Below are 24,059 nucleotides of genomic sequence, written 5' to 3'. Positions count from 1 at the left end.
AAAAGCCCTGCTTATTGCTATCTCTACTTTGGAATTCAGAAGTCAGCAAAAAAAGCATGGAGGGATATTGCTTGCAGCTACCAACTTCAAGAAATATACTGGAAATCCAGAAAAATATAGCCAGTTTCTTTATACTTTCAAAAATCACATTTTGAATTGCTTAGTTATTTACAGTACTACAGTGCACCTAAAAACTGGCATTTATAGTCTAGACCAAGGATGGTCTAGTGATGTTTTTATGATGCAAGAATAATTGTTGCTGCTGTCGAAGACAACTCAGACATTGGTATAGAGATATCACACATCAATAAAACCACAAGTTCATGTTCATCTTAGTTCTACTTATGTGCAGTATTTTGGTACACAAAAGTGACTTTATTGAAATGGGACTAAAATGGTAGCTGTTATGTCATTGCTATGTTAAAGACAGGTTAATGACTTTACATAAAAATTCACATGTTATTTCTGTAGTGCACATATAAACAAATTTTAAGCTCAGAAAAGCACAGCTGATGTGTGTTGGCTTTCATGTCTTTTTTTAAGATAGGTTCAGCATAAAAGACATTGTCTTTCCAGTTCTTACACAAAGATTAAGTGCTAGGGACAGATGGGGATAGTTTATTTAGTTATTTATTTGCATCCCCAACTACCCTCCTCCTTTCACCAGCTTTTATCTGACCTGAGTTACTTTTATTTATTCCATCTTCATTCATCTGCTTCACTCCTCCCTAGTTCTCTGTAGCTTTTGGAAGAACACATAAATAATAAGATATTAAACACCACTCTTGGTCTGTTGTGAGTTCTTCCTTTCATTTAAGCATATTCACGGACTTTCAAGAAGACTTCTGCTCTGTGAATAAGACTTCTGAGTATATGAATACTGAATTACTGAAATCTTGGAAGTACACTATCACCCTGATTGAGGGAGAGAGTTAGGAGTCAGAACTCTGCCATCTTTTATTTTGATATAATCACAAAATCATAAAACAGAATATTAATATACTGTATACGTGCCATAAAATGAAATTTCATCATAGCATGCACATGAAAAAGTAATGCATTTCCTAAAACCATGTCACCATAATGAAAAATTTTCAACACCTATTAAAATTTCTTTGAAATTCATTTATTGCTCTGAAAAGCTTTAATTTTGAAAATATTTATTCCTATCAAAGGAAGAAAACCAACTGAAAAAATTGTCCTAAGTGATACATTTGGGGGCTGAATGCAACCTGATTTAGTCTGGACAAGCCAAAATCTGAATGTTTATATTCATCTAACCCTAATACTAAAGCCAATGAGCTTTACATGCTTTCAGAATTAATTTTTTAAGGTAAAGATAATTCTCTGTTGTCTAACTTTAATTCATGTTCTAGCAGTTAATTTTCTGATATTTTATGTGATTAACTTAAACCATAAGGCACTAACGTTCATTGTACTTTTTAAAAAATTAATCCTGAGATAACTAGGAGAGTCTAGCAAAAAAGCCTCAGGAATCATGTTGAACAGCTCACACAGACATCATGCAGCCATCCCATGCAAATGTGATCTTCATTATATAAGATTTCGTCACTGCTTAAAAAAGAAGTTATGATACCACTACTTTGCTGCCTTTTTACCCTCTTATAATAACAATTTTCCTGCCCTATTAATGACAAATACGTCGTAATTATCTCTCTTCACCTTCAGCTGTAACAGCGCAGAACAGCCCTTAATCTAATTGCATCTCTAAATTCATAGGAAAACAGTCAATCATGGTAAAGTCGTGTTTGACTACAAAACCAGTAATGACTCAAACAATTAAGACCATCACTGCCTTTGTAATTCACAGATTCAGGGAAGCAACATCACTGTGATATGAAAGACCGAAATACTTTCTGGACAGCAACAGAAGTTTGTAACTTCCGACTTCCTTGGTTCTGTCAACTTTGCCAGCCCATTACCATTAAAATAACTGCTGACATCTGGTTCAAGTCTGGGCACCAGCTCTGTGGAAAGTTCCACTTCATCTCAATTATGTCAGAAGACTGGTTTAGAGGTTATGGAACATCAATTTGTTCTGTTTCCCCTCCACACCTGGCAGCCCAAGTATATTCTTTAAAATGGTAATACAATTAATCACTATGATGGTTTGGGAATGTAATGCAAAAATAATTAAAAAAATCCAATTTCAGAACTGCCAAATTCATTTAGTACAAGCAATGGTTTAACTTAAGCCCAGGGAACCCTAGTCTCGGTTTTCTTCAAAAATACTGAAGAGCATATAAAACAAAACAAATCTATGGCTTCTTTATAGAGAATTAAGTGCTAAGCATTTCATAACAGCATTTTCCAAAATCCAGCTAAAGATAAGGCCAACAAGAGTACTGGACTTGCAAACCAACCCCACTAATGAACAAACGTATCTGTGGTTGCACTCAGCATACCCAAAACAAGTCTGGCCTGGGTGTATAATGAACTCAGAGGCTGGAGCTTCAAATAAACCAACCTTAAAAAAAAATGATAAATTTTTAATCTGAAAGGAAACTTTTATGTCCTTAGAGTCTCATACATACGTAGTTTTTTTACTTACTTTCTCCAACACTGCTGCATCTGCTTGCTCTGCTAGCATGAATATCACAGCTATTCCCTCTACCCCCCAGATGGGAAAGCCCTAACAGCAGCTAAGCAACTATCCTGAAAATAAAGAGTAATATCAGCCACTCATATCACCAATTTATAATAACCATACATGTCCCTATGTATACATTATTTTGCATTTGCAGGACAAATTTACTCTGACCATATCTACACCAACATCAGCAAAATGCTAAACAAGATTTGAACATTCATGTCTACAATTGTTGCTCCCAGTGGTGCAAGTTCTAAGGCAAAATTTAAGGAACAAAGACAAAAAGAGTAAGAAGAAAGAATATGACTTTTACAGTTATTTTAACTCAAAATGGGTGTCAGAATTGTAGCACAAAGTAACTTAAAATAAACAGTATTTCTGTGTGCCAGAAAAGGGAGATGAATAGGGAATTGTTTAAATTTATTCTCTCTCCATTCTTTAATATTCCATGAGACAATTATGATAGACTCAAAATAATTTATTTAAATTACAAAATAATTTTAGCAAACAAATTTGCTCTTCAGAACATGCTGAAACTGTTTATTAACACCATTTATTACCCCTAACAGGAGTAGCATCATTTAGTTTGTTACGGAAGACATAGAACACTGCTTCTTTTCTGCCCAAGTGGATGTGTAGCTCCTAAAGAAGATTTCCTAAGTATGACACAATTTCACACATTTGTTTTCAGAAAATACTATCACGAAGACAGCGAAATGTAAACATATTTTTTTGTTTGGTTGTCCAGGTGTAAGTCAGCAAGAAGAGCAATCTTTTGGGAATATACAAATTTCTTTCTTCTATTTTCCTCATTTACCAAAACAGCCAAACCTAAAAGGACTGGGAATAACCCAAACCAACTGTACCGTAGCACCTTTTACAAAACAGTGGGAAGCAAGTGGCATGGGAATGCTGTGACTGCAAATTCTGGAAAGCATTCAAGATTTCCCAGTAGCATCTGTGGCAGTTTATTTTCTCACAATTGCCTACTGCAGAGCAGTAACTCCTGAAGGCCTGGAGGAAGGCACAACTGAGCCCAACATTTCAAAAAAACTTGCAAACGTTTTATCTTCATGACTGTAGACAACATTCCAGAAGAAATGATGTTTTATCCTCTAATAGATCTATTCTTGAGATCAGCTTGCTCAGTGTCAGCACTGTATTATAAATACTAACCTAGAAGTGCAACCTAGAATACATTCTGGAAACTGACAGCCAAATGCAAATACTGTTTTCTAGAGCTAAATACACAGAAAATTATACATATGAACATGTGCATAGATAGCAAGTTTATTATACCTACATCTCTGGCACACTAAATGTCTAAAGAATCTCAAAAGAAGACTCTTATTTCATTGGTCCATAGCATGGAAGAATCATAACCTAACACAACAACATGCTCAATATATGTTTTCTAGGTGACATTCACAAATGCTCCATAAATAACACCTTTTTAATGTATCTAGCATCAACAACAAAATAAAAGGTAACATTTCTACCTCTCTTGCAGAAGAAAATCAAGAAATCACAAGATTACTAAATCACCAAGAAATGCCCTGGAATATAACAATTGTTGCAGTGAACCATGGCCAAAGCCAGGGTCAGCCAGATCAAGTGGACCCAAAGGTCCAGTGGTTTGATGCTGCCCCAGCCCAAAAGCCCTGAGCATTCATAAGGCTGTGAAAAATACATAAACCCCTGCCTTACCATTGGCTGCAGCCCTCCCCTCCCCTTATTCCTCATATTTGGTTGTATTTCCAGACAGTTCTATGTTCTTCGGTTGTTAATTGGTCCTTGTCATTCCTCCCCGCCTACCCCTTCTCCCATTTGCTGTAATTCCTTCTCCCCACCTCGGTAACACCCCCTGGCTGATGTTCCATTGGTTACTGTGTGTTTGCCACGCCCATTTCATGGGGGTACATGACTCCCTGCAAGCCACGTGGCTTGGTGTTTTCTCTGTGCATTTTGGTCCAGAAAATGGACCTCATGGGAAGACTCTGCCTTGTTCCCACCTCCTTGCGCGCCCTAACCACTGGTGGGCAAGGCGAACATGAGCCGGTGCTTCGCTGGCCCTCCCGTGCCGCGTTCGGTCTCCGTCTGTCCCCACTTGGGGCAGGCAGAATTTTGCTTGGTGCCAGGACATCGTGCTAGCCCAGGACAGTAGAAGAGCCAATTTCTTGGCTCTTCTACTTCTCAGTTGTAAATCAGCATTTGCAAGGCATCTCTCAGAATCATGATTAGAAATCTCAGATAAGGAGAGGAAAAAACGCAAATGCGTTATGATATCACAAGTGCTATTCTGTATTGTATTTCTGTAAGTCATCACTACTTAAAAAGAAAGGGTTATAGATGATCCCTTCCATAAAATTAAGTATCAAAGAACTCATTACCATTACCGTAATTAAGAGCATTTGCGTTAATTTCCAAGATGTCTGTTCGTCAATGGTTTAAAGTATCTTCTATCATGTTATTTCCAGTGGGTAAGACAGACAAAACATAAGTAATTTCAGGTCCAATTCTTGCCTGTATATAACATGGTTCCTGCCAACTTGAGTGGTCTAACACCTCTTTAAATTAAGGTAAGGAGGAAACAGAAAGACTGCAGAGGAATAAATTTGGAACCATCCAGGCTTGAAGCTAAATTGGATTATTGCAAAGGGATGGAACTGAGGTGTGCAAGATACCTTGAAAATGTTGATTTACAAATGAGAAGCAAAAGACCTAAGCAGAAGGAATGTTTTTAGCACCCCAGGCAACAAAGAGCTGTATAGAAAACATCCTGTACGGGCCATAGGGAGACCAAAATACAAAGCCAAGACCAAAACAAAACAAAAGATGCTCTTGCCATGTAATGCAAATTTACAGACATTTTAGTCAGGCTGATGAGAATATCAAGATCCCAATTGTAACTTACAGAATTATTTCCTACCCACCCAGATACCTTGTAATCACCCATGTATGTGGAATATCCTGACCTCAAATTCAGCACCTTGAGCTGGTGCATGCAGGGTATCAATGAAATTTACTTTTCACTTTATTACCACAAGACTTGAGATGTGAGAGGCTTCAATTCCAGCCAACTGTCTTGCCCAGGCCTCTCACAGAAATATAAATAGATGTTTAACTTTCAAAGGCTCCACACTATGCTTTCTTTTTTGTGCTGTTTTTTGAAGTTTTGAGATCATCTGTTTTATGTAACGTAGCTGCAAAAATATTGCCTCTGAGTTAGCTCTGCAATAATTCACTCTTGCTGTAGCCAGTGATTGAGTAAACAGAAGCTTCTACCAGAGGCATTCTTTTCTATTATTTATTGTAATATTTTTTCACAATTTAATGAGAAAAAATTTAAAAGCAATATTTTCATCCTTTCATGTTAAATTAATTTACAGTGCTATAAGCCATAATGAAAACAGAGAAATCATTGTCAAAACAGCATGCTAATAAAGACAAATTTCTACAAAGTTTCTTAACTAAACTCATAAAATGATTTTTTTCTACTTCTGTCAGGTTCAGCTTGTCTCTATTTGTTCCCAAGTATTGAGGCATGCAGTGAAAATTATATAACAATGAAAAAGCAGAAACTACGTAAGAACATAGAAATTGAGAATAAAAAATACTTTTATTTTAAGCAAATCTGATTTATATTAGTATATATTCTAAATATCTGCCCCCACCTAATGTGGAAATGTCAACCTCCAGCCTTGTGTTGTAAAGATCTTAGGAAAAAAACATAAAAATATTTAAATGAATAACGTAGCCTCAAAATTGAAATGAACAAATTAAATAATTTAAAAATCCCTACAGTTTCCTCTCCCTTTCCTCTGTCTCACCCAAACACCTGGGTAAAGAGTTTCTTTCCTGAGTTACAATTCTTTCCTCAGTTACAACAAACATTGATGATCTGTAAAATTCCTTTTGCTATGTACAGGACTTGAATCTCCCAGGATTAGGAGGAATTCATGGCTGTGGAAAAGCGGCTGCACATTTGCTCCAAGGACAGCATGCAGCATTTCTGCTTGCATGCCCTGATCACAGAACTGGATTAAACTTGGTAATGATCCTGGTTTCACCTGAGGTAGTGTGAGCCGAGCAACACCCGGGTGTATACGTGTGTGCTCAATATCTAACAGGAAACACAAGATAATGAAACAAGCTGTCACTTAATAGCTCCTTTTGCAGAAATTACATTTTTTGGCGGTATTTTTCAGGTGGTGCTAACCCTCCATAGTATTCCATGTCCCACAAATCAAAGGTTAAAATAAAATGACTAAATTTTTTTTTTTTGAGCAAATCAACAAGCTGGGATTTAAACACTGCTGCAACCCTAACTCATGAGGCATAGAATTACAATATCACAGTTAAAAAGAAAAAGAGATGACCCATTCAGGCTAATGCACTGTTGTGACTGTAATAGGTGTAACATAAGTGAGAACAGGTTTATTTCATAGCTTTGATCTCGCAGCTTCCAGCAGGTTTCCAGGTTCTGGAAAGAAAGGATTTGCCACTTCATTTATAGATCAGGGAAATGCTCTTTGATATAAGCATTACAAAAAATTGCAGGACAACTGTAAGCTTTTCCCAGCAAAAGACCTTTGAAGTTCAACAGTGAAATTAAGTGATTCAGTCTTTTGGGTTTTGTACTTAGTTCTCTAGGAAGTGTGTCTTGCTATTTTTTTTTGTTGAACTATGAAGTAGTTGCAAAAAAAAAAAAGAAAAAGAAAAAAAAAAGTCATTAAAATTGTAGCAGCCTAGCAGACTGAGGTAGAAATTAAAATTAGGTAGGTTTAGTATAGTAGACAATGTATGGTGTTTCTGGGGACAATATAATTTATATCTTTAATCTGCTTAGTTACTAGTTGGTGCTCACATATCCTCCATTGGCAAAGTTCAGGTAAAACTGTAATATCTGATTCAGATACCAGAAATTAATATTTGGCATTATTAAAAAGAAGTCACACAGTCTCTTTTTAAGGTTAATTCATTTATTTCATAACAAATTATCAGTGTAACCTGATATAAGTTCTTTTTGACTTTTTGATACCTTTTTTTTCAATCAACCTGCTATAAGCTATGAAGACTTTTAACATGAAAAAATATTACCCAAAGTAAGAAAATAAAAATGTTCATCTTCAGAACTGATTAATATGCACAATTCTTAGTTCTTATGGCCTCTTTTGGTTTTACATTATCTTTTCAACTACGCAGGCAGTGTGGAGATGAAGATACTCATTTTGAGTCCAGATATTTTCACTCTCATACCAACACTTCTGGTGACTCTTAGTGCATAATAGTAAATCCAACCTGAATAATCAGATGATAAGCAATGTGTTATTTTCTCTGCTACAATTGTTCATAAATACTGTGTTCTGGTTTAGATCCATAATCTGGTTAGTTGAAAGCTGCTTAGTTACTGGGGCAAAAATGGACACCTAAGTCTCTGAATGTTCCTGCCATTTCTACAGGCTCTCCCACCTCTATTCTGATTTAGAAGTTATTCCACACTGAAGGGTAAATATGAAAAACTACTGTTACTGCAGGCACTTCAACCCATTTTATATGGAAAAGAATCACAAAGGACAGAAAGCGCTAACACTTTCCCACCTAGTGACAACAGATGCAAGACAAGCCAGAACAACATCAGGCATAAACATTTCTCAGAGAGGCAGAGAAAAAAACCAAACAAATATCACTGCTTCAAACTTATGAGACATTTGTGTGGGCAGGAGGGTCAGCAGAAGACACAGCTTAAAACCTGGAGTGATCTGGCAGAAGAAATTTTCTAGGTATATTTTAACACATTTTCATAATTATCTATGACTAAATTCATGGGCATCATTTTGGGAAAAAGTGATCTCAGCAGTCTGAGTTTACATCTTGTTTCTCTTCTATTGCCTCATGGGCAATTGAGCGATTTAGAAGTATACAGAGTGGCAGGACTGACATGAAACTATAAGCTCTTTAACCTGTAAAAGACCACCAAATGAAGTGAAAAACCCCCACAAAACCCCCACCACATTTATACACGAGAGGGAGAGAGGGAGAACACACACACATTTTACACCAAGTTTAGGCAGCTGGTGCAGTCTGAGTTATTTAGCTACTTCTCCTATGCTCTCTCTAAGTCAGAGGAGAGGAATGTGTTTCTCCAGGAGTCAAATAGCCCCAGCTTAGCTGGACTAAACTGTTATCTGGAAGTGTTTCTCTCTTATCCTTGTCTGTGCAGAACTGGGAAGACAAGGAACTACAACCAAGCTGAGCTCACTGGTGAAAATTCCTGCAGCAAAACACATTCAGAACCAGCTCTTGAACATTTCTTCATGGCGTGAGGAGATACAAACACAGCTGCTCTTGCTTTGCTAGGAAGGTGAAGAAAATGGGATAACTGCATCTGGCCAGCTGCATAACTTTCTAGATCCACCAGTTCTTATCAGAACTTAAACAGCTCACACACCATTAGCACTTAAAAGTAGGTGTCTGAAGTCAACTCTACATCACCTGCAGTAAGAATTCCAGTAAGAACAGGTGGCACATACACAAGAAACTGGCTATGTGGCCTCTAAATAATTTTAAGGCAGACAAAACATGGGAGAGAGGACAGTACTGCATTCCCATAATCTGGTTATTCAGTACATTAAACCGATACCTGGATACAAACAGCAGAGCTTGTGGCTGCTTGCACCAGTGTTTGCATCCTGCTAACTTCACCTAAAGAAAATTCACTGGTTATTTGAAAAAAAATGTAGCCCGCAAGGTGAACCGGTTATCTGTATAAGCCTAAACCCACATGAGAATATATATGAAAGATAATAGAATGTATATATAAATACAATACATATAAAAGTAGAACCTATATAATAGAATCTGTGAGCTTCCATCTGATTTCCAGTGTCACAGGCCCTAAATAACATCACTCAGTCTCATGAGAAACAGCTCAGTACTGCTATATTAGGGTATTTGGTAGGCATCCTAACATCAGATGACCTCCCCCCCCATAAAAAATATATATATAAAATCAGAGAACTGAAAAAAAAAAAAGCAATTATAAACCCTAGAAAGAGTACTAAGTAGCTATATATTTTCATTACATTATTCAATCTCTGAAAATGCATTATTTACTAACAATTTCAGGGAAGTTAAGCCCAAATCTAGTTACATTTACTGAGACAAAATACAGTAAAACTATGAAAAGTAACTATAACTTAAGGCTGGACTTTCTGAATTCTCAAACAACATGCATTTTAACCAAATGGAAAATCCTGAACACCACTTTACAATCTCCTAACGTAATACAGCACTGCCACAAAGAAGGACAAAGGTCCCCTTCCAGAAAGTTGCTAATATTATCAGTGATAACAGGTGATGAACCCACTGGAATAATTGCAAAACAGGCTGACATAATAATTCTGTACTAATAAACAAAAAAATAGTCTTTGATTCATATGTGGGATAAATGGCAGTTTATGTGGTGAACATCAACAAAATGGAATCATCTACTCAAGAGAAAACATACAAAATGAAATGGTATCCAATGAAAATAAATTATTCAAATGAAAAATATGACATGCAAGGATAAATGAACATGTGGAACTTTGTGCTGACTGAAGAGATTCAAATTCTTTTCAGCAGTTGAAATAAAGTCCAAACTTCTGACAGAAAATGAAATGGGACACTTGATATAGAAAAATTACTTTTGCCAAACATTGTTGGTTCAGATAGTGGGAGTTGCTACAGTAAACAACTGCTGCACAGTGCAAATACAGAACAGCCAATATTGTGCAGAAGTGTAAATTCACATGCAGAAAACCTGTGACATGGCAGCTATATACTCATAAAAAAGAAAATTTGGGGGCATTTCTTAGAAGACAACTATTTTTCTCAGTACTGTCTAAAAACCCTTTGCAAAACCAGTATAACTTTTCTCTGAAAATGATTTGTACTTTTTTATTTTATTCCTTATTTGTATTCTTTTTAGGTCATTGACTTCTTACATATTCAGGAAGATATCTGCCCTAAGCCAAAATTAATACTTTTCCTCAGTTATGCACTGTACAATTTATCCTTTTTATATTAATATGTTAATAACCACAATAGAATCATTTTTTCTTTTTACCTGCCTTGGGAAAATACACATTTGGTTTCACAAATGAAAAATTATGTGCTCTTTAGCCAAGTGTATTGAACAGTCTGGTCGGAGGCATAATTGCACAAGGCACAGATACCCTTTTAAACTCATCATCAGAATAAAGGCTACCATTGGGTTTTTGCCTAGTTTTTACTGATTATTCACTTTTCAAATAAATGTGCTATAAGCAATACAAAGTGACTAGAAGAACTAAATGGCAGATTAGACTGTACTAGTAAATACTGATGGTCACGGGAAGGTGGAATGGCAGAACTCTTCAAAGTTCTGGCAACCACTCAGTCTAGTTCCTGTCACTTCAAATTGATGGGCTACAGTGAAATATGACATATACTTAGAAAGATTAGGAGAAAGTCCATCCATCCCCTTTTCTGGATGTGGGACAGCCTGCTTTAGAAAAGTCTACACAAAGAGAGGCATCCTATAGAAATTACAAGGTCAGGAGAAAATGTAGGAACTGGAACCTGCTCAGAATAATGGCAAACCCTCTTATCCCTTCCATTCCATTTCTACCTGTGATTTTTCCATGCTCTCCTCTAATAACTGTGTAAGCAACACAACAGAACCTCACACTTCATGCTACAAAAGCTTTTCCCATCTAATCTGTGTTTGAAAACCTGTGTTTAAAGATAGTAGGGTTTGAACGTTGATGTACAAATGAAAAATTAAGACCATCCTCTGGTGTCCTCAATAAGCTTTTACAGAGGAAGTACATAAATCAATCAAGTGTGAATATACTAAGTGATTTAGCACATTTTAAAAATTGGATTTTTCTTCTACCTTGATTATGAGAACATATGCAAATGAGAAATTAAAAGAAGAAATTTATATTCTTATTTGAAAACACCCACTTTATATGCGAGATTTCTGACAATTGAGAGCTGTTTATTTTCATGAGAATAAGTTTTAAGAGTACTTACATCTCACTCTAGCAACAGAGTACTAGATCTCTTGATAAAACGAGCCTTTTACCTCCCAAAAGAATATTAATGCTGGTAAGGGGTTTTTATCTAAGTTCAGAAATGGGGAGGGCAGAAGCAGAATACACATTAATGTATCAACTCCTAGGCAAGCTGCAGCAGCAATACATTTCTGTTTTTATGATACAGACCATCCAGACTAAACAAACTGATACCAAATATTTGACAAAAAGCAGTGACAAAGTTATTTCTGATTTCTGACTACTTCTCTTTGATATCCAGCTAAGAAGAACAGATGTATTATTGTCTTGCCCATTGAGAATCAGCACCTGAGCCTCCTGTGAAAGTATTCAGTATTTGACACTTGCTGTTAAAAACAAAAGAACATTATTCCCCTTCCTCATGACTGCTAATTACAATACTGAGAAATTCATGTTTTCAAAGTAATATTATCCAATATTTTAAAAAAATCCACTTTGAGATAAAAATTCACTCTGAGGTACTATCTAGCCCTGTCTCAGATTAGGTTGTAAGAGCACTTGTGTTAAAACTCAAGATTTTGGAAATTCTCTTCTATTATTCAGTGGAGTAAGATGGCTCAGACAGTTGCTATTCTATTCCAGGTACTGTAGAACAGATTTCATTTTAGCACTGGCAACAAGTTAGTACAAAAGGCAAATATGGAGAATTAAACTTTTTAAAAAAACAGGTAAGGGAAGAAGATTATGTATGATTTTTAAAGCTTTCAGAGAACAACTATAAGCAAAAGCGACTGAAAAAGTATTTCAGAAAGGACAATGACAAAGTTTTTCAGAACAGAGAATGGAAGAACTTGAAAATTAATTACTATTAAATGTTTTTTAGTATTGAAATGAGCAAGAATATTACATATACCTTCTCTCTTCTCTTTTAGTGAGATTTATCATCTAATCCATAGATCATGTCACAAAATGAACTGTGCTAGACAATTATATACAAATTATATTTGAAATAAATTTGGAAACAATGTTTTATCTTCAAAGAACCTATTCTGATAAATAATTGAGAAATGTCAGGAATATGTATCTACCTCAGCTTTGTACTACTGTAAAAAACAGTTGCCTGGACACCTTAAAAACAGGTGAGCCCCTTTGAAGCATTGCTAGGAATAGAAAAGAGTGCTTTGCCTGCTGTTCATGTCCCTTGTTTTAGATAAAAACATCACTGTGAGAAAAGAAGGGTACTGCCCATGCTGTATATTCTTAGGTATAACTTGAGGCACTGCATATTTTTCATATTATGAGCAGCAAAACTCCTGCCTCTAACGGAAAACTACTTAGGTTATAGGCTAAGTGAGCATGAAGGTGGCAATAAAAATAAATCTGCTATGTATTTCATGCCTAAGTATTAACTTTGCTTCATTTATCATATCCTGGAATACTTTTAGTCAGGTCTATACCACCAATAATTTGTCAGTCATCATAGATTATTTTAGAAATATTTTGTAAACTGTGTATATAATATAAAAGCATTCTCTAGTTACTGTTTAACTAGGTGTCACATGCAGTATTCGTCAAATTTCAGTCCAAAAAATCTGTGATTATATTAATCTACAGGCTTAATATTAACTGATTGCATTCATAAAGTAACAAGATAAATCCACACAAGCTTCAAAATTGTATCTAATATCACATAAGCTGCATAAAGTGTCACATACGATTATTACTAAAAAGACAGACAAGAAAAGTACTTCATACAATCATAGAATTCTTAAGGTTGGAAAAACCCTCTAAAATAATCAAGTCCAACCATCAACCTAACACCACCAATTTTACCACTAAACCATGGCCCTAACTGACATGGGATCCAGGGATTGTGACTCAACTACTTCCCTGGGAAGCCAGTGCTTGTTTCAATGTTTGACAGCTGTTTCTATGATAATTTTTTTCCTAATACTGAATCTAAACATGCCCAGGCACAACTTGAGGCCATTTCCTCTTAGGAGAAGAGACCAACTCCCATCTTGTTACAACCTCCTTTCAAGCTGAAAGCCTGAGCCTCTTTTCTCCAGGATAAACACCCCCAGGTCCCTCAGTCACTCCTCAGAAAACAGGACTGGCCCCAAAACTAAGCCCTGGGCAGCACCACAGGTCTCCATCTGGCAGCTGGATTGTGACTCCATTCCCCAAAACTCTCTGGGCCTGGCCCCACAGCCAGTTTTTATCCAGCAAAGAGAACACCCATCCAAGCCATGAAGAGTTGGTTTCTCAAGGAGAATGCTGGGGAAGTTCTCTTCCACACAATCCAGGAACCTCCTACACTGCTTCTTCTCTGCTGTGTTTCTCCATTTCCAGAGGACATCTGGTAAGTTGGAGTTCCCCATGAGTAAAAGGACTAGTGACTACAAGACTTCACACATCTGCTTATAGAATATTTCATCTTCCTCTTCATCCTGGTAGGAGGTCTATAACAGACTCCCACCAGAACATCCTCCTTGTTGGCCTTCCCCTGATTTTTAACCATAAACACTCAACGCTGTTGTCACCAGCATCAAGCTCTAGACAGTCAGAACACTCCCTTCCATACAGGGCTGTCCAACCACCTCTCCTGCCTTGCCAATCCCTTCTAAAGAATTTATAGCCACCCATTGCACACTCCAGGCGTGTGAGTTATCCCACCATAGTGATGGCAACTGTGTCATAGTTTTCCAGCTGCAGAATGGGTTCCAGCGCCTCCTATTTGTTGTCCCTGCTGTCTGCATTGGTGTAGGTAGACTTCGGGCTATTGATCCCACCACCCTTCTGCGGGGAGAACCCCTAATTCCTGTGTGACCATTCTCAGGTGCTTCCATGGTGTCTAACCCATCAATAACTCTTGTATCTTTGAAGCCACATGGATCTCCAGCCCCTACCTCTACTGAGATGTCAGACCAAAGGACCTCACTAGCACACCATCCCTCTAACATTGGAATGCTGTCCCCAGGCTTATCTCAAGTGAGCCTGGTTTTGTATCTCTCTCCCTTCAAATTCAGTTTACTCTTCACTAAACCCTGATAACTCCTGTGCAAAGATCCTTTTCCCCCTTTGAGACAGGTGTACCTCATCTGTCACCAGCAGGCCTGGTGTCATGTAAACCGACCCACGATTATAATTAACACTGTTGAGAGTTCATATCACTAGAAGTATGAAAGCAGAAAGTGAAATTAATTTTCATCTCCCTCATATGGTTACTTATCAAATCAGGCCTCATGAGGACACAAGATGTATTTCAGCTAGAAAAAAAAAAAGCAGCACATAATTATACAACTCCTTGGAGCAATGGGTTTGTATCCTTGAAAATTCTCCAGAAAGTATTTTAACTGTGTGAATCACCTCAACTATTACATTGCTGTCAGTTCAGACAAATGATGCATGCAAATGCATGCTTGTACAAACAAACAGGGTGTTTATAATGCAACATTTTAATATAATTACATCATCAGGTAATTAGAATGTGCAGTTATATAAGTCTCACCTTTCTCCTTCTGCTACTGAATGAACTGCTAACTACTAAGGAAAGATTAATCTTTATTAGTGACTACTGAGTTAATGGTTTGTGAACATGAAAAGGAAAACAAATGCCTAAAAATGTGAGATTTTCCTAGACAAGCAACTGTCACTATATAAAAAGTTTCTGTACAGCAAGTCATTATTTTCCCAATTGTTTAAAGAAATAAAAAAAAGTTTGAGAGTGTAAAGCAGAAAACCGATGGATCACTTAAAGTGAGAGAAACATCTGTACTGACAAGGGTACAAAGCTACTACTGAACTCAGAAATTTAGGTTTTTCATTATTTGTGTAGAAAATTATTTATCAAAATACTGCTTTACACCTAGTGGTTAAAAATATCAGATTCAAACAGAAAAGTCCTTGTGACTATTTTCACATTATTCAAGTCTATGGAACTGCATAAAGAGCAAGACAGAGACTGAAGATCTAAATCCATTTGTTATATTTGACCATAACTTCTATGCATTCTATAAACCCAGGGAGTCAAAGTTTCTTTCCAAAGACGCATGAGACACTGATCTTTAATCAGAAAGCACCATTTTATTTTACCTCCTAGGATCTGGATTCAGCCTGGTTGGTGAGAGAAGAAAAAAAAGACTTCATGTAGAAAAAGAAAAAAGTTGGAAAATTCTAATCCTGACTGAAAGCATTTAGGATCTTTTCTATGTTGGGGCAGGGATTGCAGTTTTACTACATATACTGGATGATAACAAACCATGTTGAGGACATGGACTGTATTTGAATGTGTCTGTTATGATACATGTACAATTTACATAGAGAGTTTCTTGCAGTACAGTCATTGCCTGATGTGTTGTGTAGGGTAAGTACATTTCTGACCCACAATACAGAGTTAAAAAAAGGCTTATCACTATTTATGTTTTATGTGGCTGATTGTATGGATTAGTGAACAATAACCCCTTTCCACAAAGCACATAAATACATACTTCTGAGACTTCTGTGACTTAGTAAAGCTCCTTTTTGTTTGAATCTTTTATATGCATAAACTGTGTGCAAACTACACATTTATGTCATGTTCTTGCTTTTCATCCTTATACATCAAAGTGAATTGTGAGAGAGAACTCCTACAAGCAGGGTGTGAAGCCTGGAAGAATCAATGCAGCAATACCTGAGAAACAGAATGAAAAGCCATAGTCTCTTTCCTGATCATCCAGCTGTCATCATAAAATTGTTCTATTGATAAAATTGTGCTCCATTACCCATTTTTAGCAAATAGATAGGCAATATTTGCACTGCTATCAGGAAACTGTACCTGTTTGAACAAAAAGCTTTCACAATAAAGACTTGATACAGAGCACTGGGTTATGACTACTGCAAATATTACCCATCACAATAAATTAATTCATTTTATAGTTAAGAATTATTAGACTACTATATAAATTTACTCTTTTTTTTTAATCACTTATAACTAAATTTTTCACAGTATGTTTTTCATAAATAAATAAATTAAGGCATAGAGTATCCAGTGCTTTAAATATCCAGTTTTGAACTTCCTGTCAATAGCAAAATCATGCACTATGAGGGAATACAAGAAATTTCTTCACTGAAAAGGTCACTGAGCTTTGGAACAGACTGCCCAGGGGAAGTGGCTGAGTCACCATCCCTGGAGCTACTAAAAGATGTGTAGATGTGGCACTTAAGGACATGGTTTAGTGATGGCCTTGGCAATGCTGGGTTAATGGTTGACTTGATGATCTTAAAGGTCTTTTCCAACCTAAACTATTCTATGATTCTATTAATATTGGAAGAAAGGGTCCTGCCTTCCAAACAGCCAATCAACTTCAAATTTAAGGAATTTAAGGCCTCAAGCAGATATATCTGTATTCCTCTCAATAACTGTAGTGAAGAAAATGCAGTGGAAGTATAACAACACAATTCAACAGCACCATCTCAACTAATTAATTTTCTTTCTCCTCAAGATTCTCTGAAACACTAAATACAATATTATCTCACTTTAAGATTTTTTTCCCCCAGAGGAAAATAACTGTATGAAAACTGTCCAGCCATTTACTATGAAAATTTGCATCGTTATCTCTTTTTATTACTGCAACAGAGCGTGTTGACAATAGACTACCAAATTAACATTTCTCATGTATTTGAAAGTAATGGAGAAAAACTAATTCAGTTAAGCTACAAAGAATAAACTTGATGCAAATTATATAACTTCTATAAATATCAGATATGCTTGATAAACTCTCATGTTTGTCAAATGCCTCTATACTGAAGTGCTTGTCTTACCTGCCACTGTTTCATGAGGTCCCGAACCATTTTGGCATCCTCTAGTGTCTTTTCTTTGTGTGTAGCATCCTGCAGGACATTTGCAGTTGTTTCAGCTTCTGTAAGCCAAGCAAGGAACTTTTCGAGATCCAGGTAGAATTGCTGCAACATTCTTAGGGCTGATTCCAGAGCTGCTTCACGTTCAAAAACCCTGCACAAGTACAAATAATCAAATACATTGTTCTTTGCAAGAAAAAAACCTTAATCATTAAATCAAAATATAACAAAGACACACTAAGTATTTTTCATGTACCAGTGAAGTAGGTATGCTGATACATTAGCTACAGAACTTGCACTGTAGGTTTGGCAGGTAGGGTTCTTTTTCTATATTTTCACCTGAGAAGCAGTAAATGAAATTCATCTGATACAAAATTAAGCAAAACCACTTCTTTCTAAGTGTTATGCCTAAAATATGCAGAACTGAAAATCAGAAGTAATTCCCTGGTTTGTTTTAATAAAAGATTATTTTCTTACACTACAGTGGAAATTCTTGTTTATTTTTAGAAATCACAAAATAGTTCCTGACCACTGCATGATATGATAAATTTGAAGATTAGTTTTCATGACTTAAAACCTTTGGAGACTGTGTTCAGCACCTTAAATGCTAATAACACTGAAGTTTCTGGTAGGTTTTGTGGTTTCTTTTTTTATATTACTGTTTTATTTTCAATATGAATGTGATAAATTACAAGAATGATCTCTATCAGTTACATGATAAAATACAAGTTTTAAAGACAAAGGCTATCTTATCCTTGGGGAAGGTCTAACTCACAGATTAGGAAAGAACACAAAAGATTTCAGCAATTCTTGTGCTGAAAAAACATTAAAGCAGATCTGTGTTACATCATCATTCATGTACAATGCAGGTGTCACGTATTCACTGACTTTTTTACTTTGAACTTGAGCAAAATATGGATTTAGAAACATGAGCAGCTAAGTATGACGTTCATTAACACGAATCTGTCAAGGTTGCTTACCTATTGTACAGCATGCATATTTGTTTAATATCAACATGATAACAAAATAATTTTTTAAGCTCTGAAAATACTTAGTAAGGTCATTTGGTAATGTGCATTATTTCAAGTGGAATGAATGCAATTTGATGTACACCTATGTTAAGTCTACACACCTGTGGTGGTCTTCACATATCTCTATAGATTTCCTGTCTAGTTGTATAGTTTTTTAGGGAGAGACTAGCATACTAGATTCAAGTAGATGTAATTTCTCAAGTTGTAATTTATCAGAGGAGGTCATGGAATTTCCAAGTGCTAATCTCTCTTTCTAATCCTGTTCCCTGTCATGAAGTGATTGTACTCCTTGGAAAGTAATGATATCACCCTAAAACCCAGTACGGTAGTAGAAGTGAGAAAAGAAAAAAGCCACACCACCACAAGTTTTGCCAAGTGGCACTGACTTAACATGCTTTTGACAAGCATATAAGTAAACAGCAGCAGAGGATAGTAAGAACAGAAAAATTCAGGCAGAGTACAAACAAGGACAACCATTTCAGGAAAAAAATATCTTCCCTGAGAGACTAATGCCACAAGAACTGCCATTTTTCTGTTATATTTTTAATCCTTTGACATCTTATTTGCTTTTCCCAACCATTTTGTTAAAAAAAGACTTAATTTTTCATTCAACATCTGAGAAAGCTATTGAATGCTTCACTACAAACTCATCTATCAATTTTTTTAAAGCTTAAAAATGGACTGGATTTTCACCTCAGTTGCACCTGTTGCCTCCTACAAGAATTCTCCACATCATGGCACTGCTTAGCCTGCATTAGAATGTGTCCCCAGGGGGCTGTCAGTAGGAAACACTCAGCTGAAGAATAGTGAACATGATCTCTTTCCCAGCTTTATTCTGTGTGGGCATAAACATGGCTTGTGGGTAGGCTACCCTTGAAATTTAAAATAACGTCAGTGAAAGAATTTGTTCTTTTTTAAACTAAAGAATAATTACATAGAAATTATACATAAATATACTAGCAATGTACATTAAAAGATAATAAGACAGAGAAAATCTTTTACCTAGAAAATACTGTATTGACCTATTTACCACTTTAGCTCAAAACCAGCATCACATTTATTCAACACAATTTGGAAATGGAATATACTTGCATGAACTGAATGTATTTTTTCCAGTTCTTCAGAGCACAATTCTATTATGAGATATGCTTTACAGCATTATTCTAATGCAATTTACAGTGTGCAGCATGGTAGTTAATAGCCTTTGCAGAATCATATATAACATTTTTTCCTCACCCAGTTCCTTCAGAACATGAAAGGCATATTTTTAACTACTGTACACCTGAATTCCTATAAATACATAACAATACTCTAATAATAACATTCTGCAAATACACAGTGAGATTTAAAAAAAGCCAAAACATAAGCACAGATATGTAAATGATATTCAAAGGGAAAACAATTTGAAGGATTACTCAAGTCAGCATTTGTGTTTTAGAGAAAGCCTCAGACTTCATGAAAAAATATAGCATTTTATTGACCTGGGCAAAGAATGAAGTTTTTATCATGAAGAATCTTCTGTCACTTCTATGATGCACAGAAATCTTACGGCACATAATCCTTTCAGTCTACAGAAAAATGTTTCTTATCTATGAGCATAGATAGACACCCATCAGAAAATATGTAGTACTTTGCATTTTAAATTTTGGTACAGCTAACATGCAATAACCATTCGGCTACATTGGCAGTTCTGCAGCATATCAGTAAACTTCATTCTACTTGGCTTTCTCACTACAAAAGTATGAAGTTAGAATGAGAAAAGAAGGTCTAAACACAAAGAATAAAACTGAGCATCAAATCCAGCATATGATAAACTGCAGAAAGTCATAGGGAAGAAAGAAATATGTATATTGAACAGGACATTATTGCACAAAACCAAAATAAAGATGCTTTCTCTTTAGTCTCTATTATCCAGATATGTTTAATTTTATAGGGAATGCAAGCTGTAAGAAATTAACAGGAAGTAACCAGAACTATATTTTAGTGTAAATGGAAAACTGCACAGTGCAAACACTACAGCATACTCCTAAAATACTAAAAGATAGTAATAACAATTTAAAAATATATATTTTAATAGAATAATCATGATTTAATCTGTTCTACTATGATATAAAAATAATCACACAGGCTATAACCAAAAGCCTCTTATTCAAGGAAGAAACACTAAGGGTGGAATGTATCTTATTTGCATCGAGAAACCCAGAGGACAGGCAAACTACACTCCCTCTATAAAACATAGACACTAGCATTTCTGGAATTTAGTTTCTCCTCCCTTGTCTATCCACATCTGTCATACCAGATCAAGGTTAGAGTAAATTTTCTTCTCCTGACTACAACAGTAAATCAACTATAATTTAGATAATTTGAATTTTACACAAGCCTAAATTTTTTTTATGTCTAAAAGTTGGCAAGCTGGTCTTCAATCATCCCTGTAAATTTGATTTTTAGGAGCTGGTGGCATCAGTGAGAGTGGACTCACCAACTCTAGTTGTCGTATGAGTTTTGTTGCAGGACACAAGTTAGGATGCTCTTTTAAGAAGGCTTTGAGTTGAGGGGATAGTGGTGGGAGAGGAAGTGAGTCAAGTGTTGTGTGAACATTTACACTGACAGGAAGATGTTTTCAAGGGTTTTTAAAAAAAATCCACAAAAAAGGAAGGTTACTAGCCTCTGCTTCAGGACATTGCTGTCATGCTGAGAACTTTTAAAGCTAATATCTTTTTAAATATAGCAGTATAAAAATGTTCATGAAGAAAAGGAGGGGAAAATTATGTTACCTTAAATCTGTTTTATCCTCAAGTTCATAATCAAGGTATTGTATTAGTTTTTAACTAAAACCCAGAGTTCATACCATGACATACAGGCAAAATAAATATATAAAACAAAATACAACTTCTATACCACTGAACATCTGGATATAGAATCAAACAAGGAGCGGAAGGTAAGGGAATGATGGTCTCAGTAAGAGTTGGACTTGATGATCCTTGTGGGTCCCTTCCACCTCAGAATGTTCTGTGATTCTGTGACTGAAGGTATCACAAGAGTACTTCATTCAACACTACCCAATCGCATACAACAAAAGGAATAGAGTGTTTGTAGAGGCTCTGTGAGCCTGAATATCAGACTTTTCTTCAACTGTGGTATTCGCTACATAATTTGGAATCAATCATTCACATTTATGAGTATCTATTTAGGTATTTCAAATTGTAATGCTTATTCACAGTATGAGATACATTGAGGGTCAGTGTGTGAATAATGCTTTGAGATACTCAGAAAACAGGACCCACAGTAAGTGCAGAGCACAAAGTAACAAATTTCTGTTCCCCAGGTATTTCTTCAAAAGCAATAAAAGTAAAGCAACTCTGTATCATTCGGTGTTCAATAGGTCACTAAATCACACTTCCATCTGCAGAATGTAGTGATCTAAAGTTATCTTACTGAGATATAAAGTAAAATATGCTGGACTACTGGCTGACAAAGCATCAGGAAATGGTTTTACTTCTATAGTTCTTGTAGTTCTCTCTCTATAACTGTATTTTCTCTTTTCTAAAAGTACAGTTCCATACAACAAAAAATGCAATAAAATAAAAAATGTTACTTGAATTTCCTTTATCTGCAGCCAACTATCACAGAGAATTTGAACTACATGCCTCTTCCTGTTAATGCTGGAAAAAGTTTGCACATTTTTCATTAGGTTTATATCCCTTGTACCAATATGACAAAGAAACAATTGCAAAGCTTTATTGGAATATTTAATTTTTACTACTAAATAAATTAAAGCTCTCACTGGTAACTTTTCTTCAGCTGCTTTAACTTGGACTGATAAAGAACCAATCAAAGAGTCAGAATAATTTAACCTCAGATAAAGTTAGAACACAGAGATGTCACAGATATGAAAATTAAATTCTTAAAATAACTATTACTGATATAATTTTGAAAGTCAAAGTCAAAATTAATAATATTCATTAATTTTGGGAATGCTGGTTAGAGGAACTTTCTCTCAGAATCTAGGGACTGTATTTTACAGTGCCAGTTGAAGTTATTAATACATACTAGTAAGTGATTAATATGCAGATTAACTTTGGAATTCCTGATACAACATGCAGTGGGGAAAACAATGTTGAGACAGTATTTTAAGTACTGCTTTCCTCTGTTTTTCTGGATGTCAATTAGCTTAACACCACAGTAAGGGACACTTGGGATTTTTCCAGTCACACTTCTGCATAAATGAGCCTTTTAGTTTGACCATCTGAACAGAGGTACTAGGTTTTGTCTGCTGTCGATCACTGGCATGTGGATGTGGATATAAATTTTTTGAGTGATCTTTATACATGCAAGCTTATGTCCTAGTATCACTCTTTTGTCTGGCTTGTTGGAAAATGTTCTTAACCAAGTTGATCCTACAGTACTGGAGATTGCTCATCTGTGTGCAACTCTACGTCTGAAATTACTTTGTTGTAAATGGTGAGAAAGCCTCAAACTGCAACCAAACTCAAAGCTACAACACCAGCATCCAAACTACTTGAGTTCTGAATGAGGAACCAGGAAAGCTTTGGTGTGCTGGTACAGAATTTTGTACTCTAAAGACAGGCTTTTGGGCTTCTTTTTAAAGTCATTTTGTGCTTCAGTCTGTTACTGTAAGGACTGAAGGACAAACCTGGTGAAAAATCTACTTCTAAAAGGCAACAGTAACTTTCTAGAACTCTCTGCCTGATCTTATCACTGCTAATATCTTCCTGAGGTTTGGAAGATGTGGAGAACTTAAGGAAGGAAATATTTCATTTTGCAGGTCTTTGAATAAACAAGCTCCTTTTAGGGATCCCAGTGGGAATATACTGGGGCTGCCCCTGCTGATTCAGCTATATCAACAGGATTCCTACCAGTGATATCATTCTGTCTGTATTTCTATGTGCATGTCCTGGATTCAGCTGGGATAGAGTTAATTTTCTTCCTAGCATCTGGTACGGTGCTGTGTTTTGTATTCTCTGTGAGAATAATGTTGATAACCCAGTGATGTTTCAGTTGTTGCTGAGCAGTGCTTACCCTAAGTCAAGGACTTCTCAGTATCTCATGCTCTGCCAGGTAGAGGATACAAGAAGCTGTCAGGAAGCACAGCCAGGACAGGTGACCTGAGCTGTCCAAAGTGACATTCCACGCCACAGAACATCATGCCCAGTACATGAGCTGAAGGCTGGGGTTAAACCTCAACAGTGCAGTACTTCTGCCTTACACTAATTTCTCAACAACTTGATCTACTGCCTGAGAGCTTACTTGGTTTCTTCAGACAAGCTGAAGGGCATCTCTGCCTTGGCTGCACTATCCATATTTATAACAAATGAATAAGCAGTGAAGTAATTTTAAATTCCAGACATAATTGTGCATACAGAGAGATTAAGTGCAACAGCTGGTCCAAAATAAACGCACAAAGGCAGCTCTCTGCTCATTCTCTTTACTTCCACAGGAAGGAAGAACAAAAGCCCTCAACGTTTCCATGCTCCGATTGGAACTCAGAATGTCTTCATATGGACAAAGTCATGCTCT

At 36.1% G+C, this 24,059-nt stretch overlaps 1 protein-coding gene across 9 annotated transcripts in view; it reads right to left on the bottom strand.

Annotated features, from left to right (window-relative positions):
* DMD (dystrophin) overlaps positions 1–24,059 on the bottom strand; it is an 896,220-nt gene that overhangs the window by 225,799 nt on the left and 646,362 nt on the right. For all 9 annotated transcript variants that reach the window (XM_017733467.1, XM_017733459.1, XM_017733457.1 and 6 more), the window contains one exon: positions 17,455–17,644. In XM_017733467.1, the coding sequence (XP_017588956.1) occupies positions 17,455–17,644 (190 nt within the window). The remainder of the gene's footprint in view (positions 1–17,454; positions 17,645–24,059) is intronic.

This window comes from Corvus brachyrhynchos, unplaced genomic scaffold, assembly GCF_000691975.1.
Source record: "Corvus brachyrhynchos isolate BGI_N302 unplaced genomic scaffold, ASM69197v1 scaffold34, whole genome shotgun sequence".
Lineage (NCBI taxonomy): Eukaryota > Metazoa > Chordata > Aves > Passeriformes > Corvidae > Corvus > Corvus brachyrhynchos.
The sequence above is the reverse complement of the archived record's forward strand: the minus strand, read 5'-3'. Positions and strand labels throughout refer to the sequence as shown.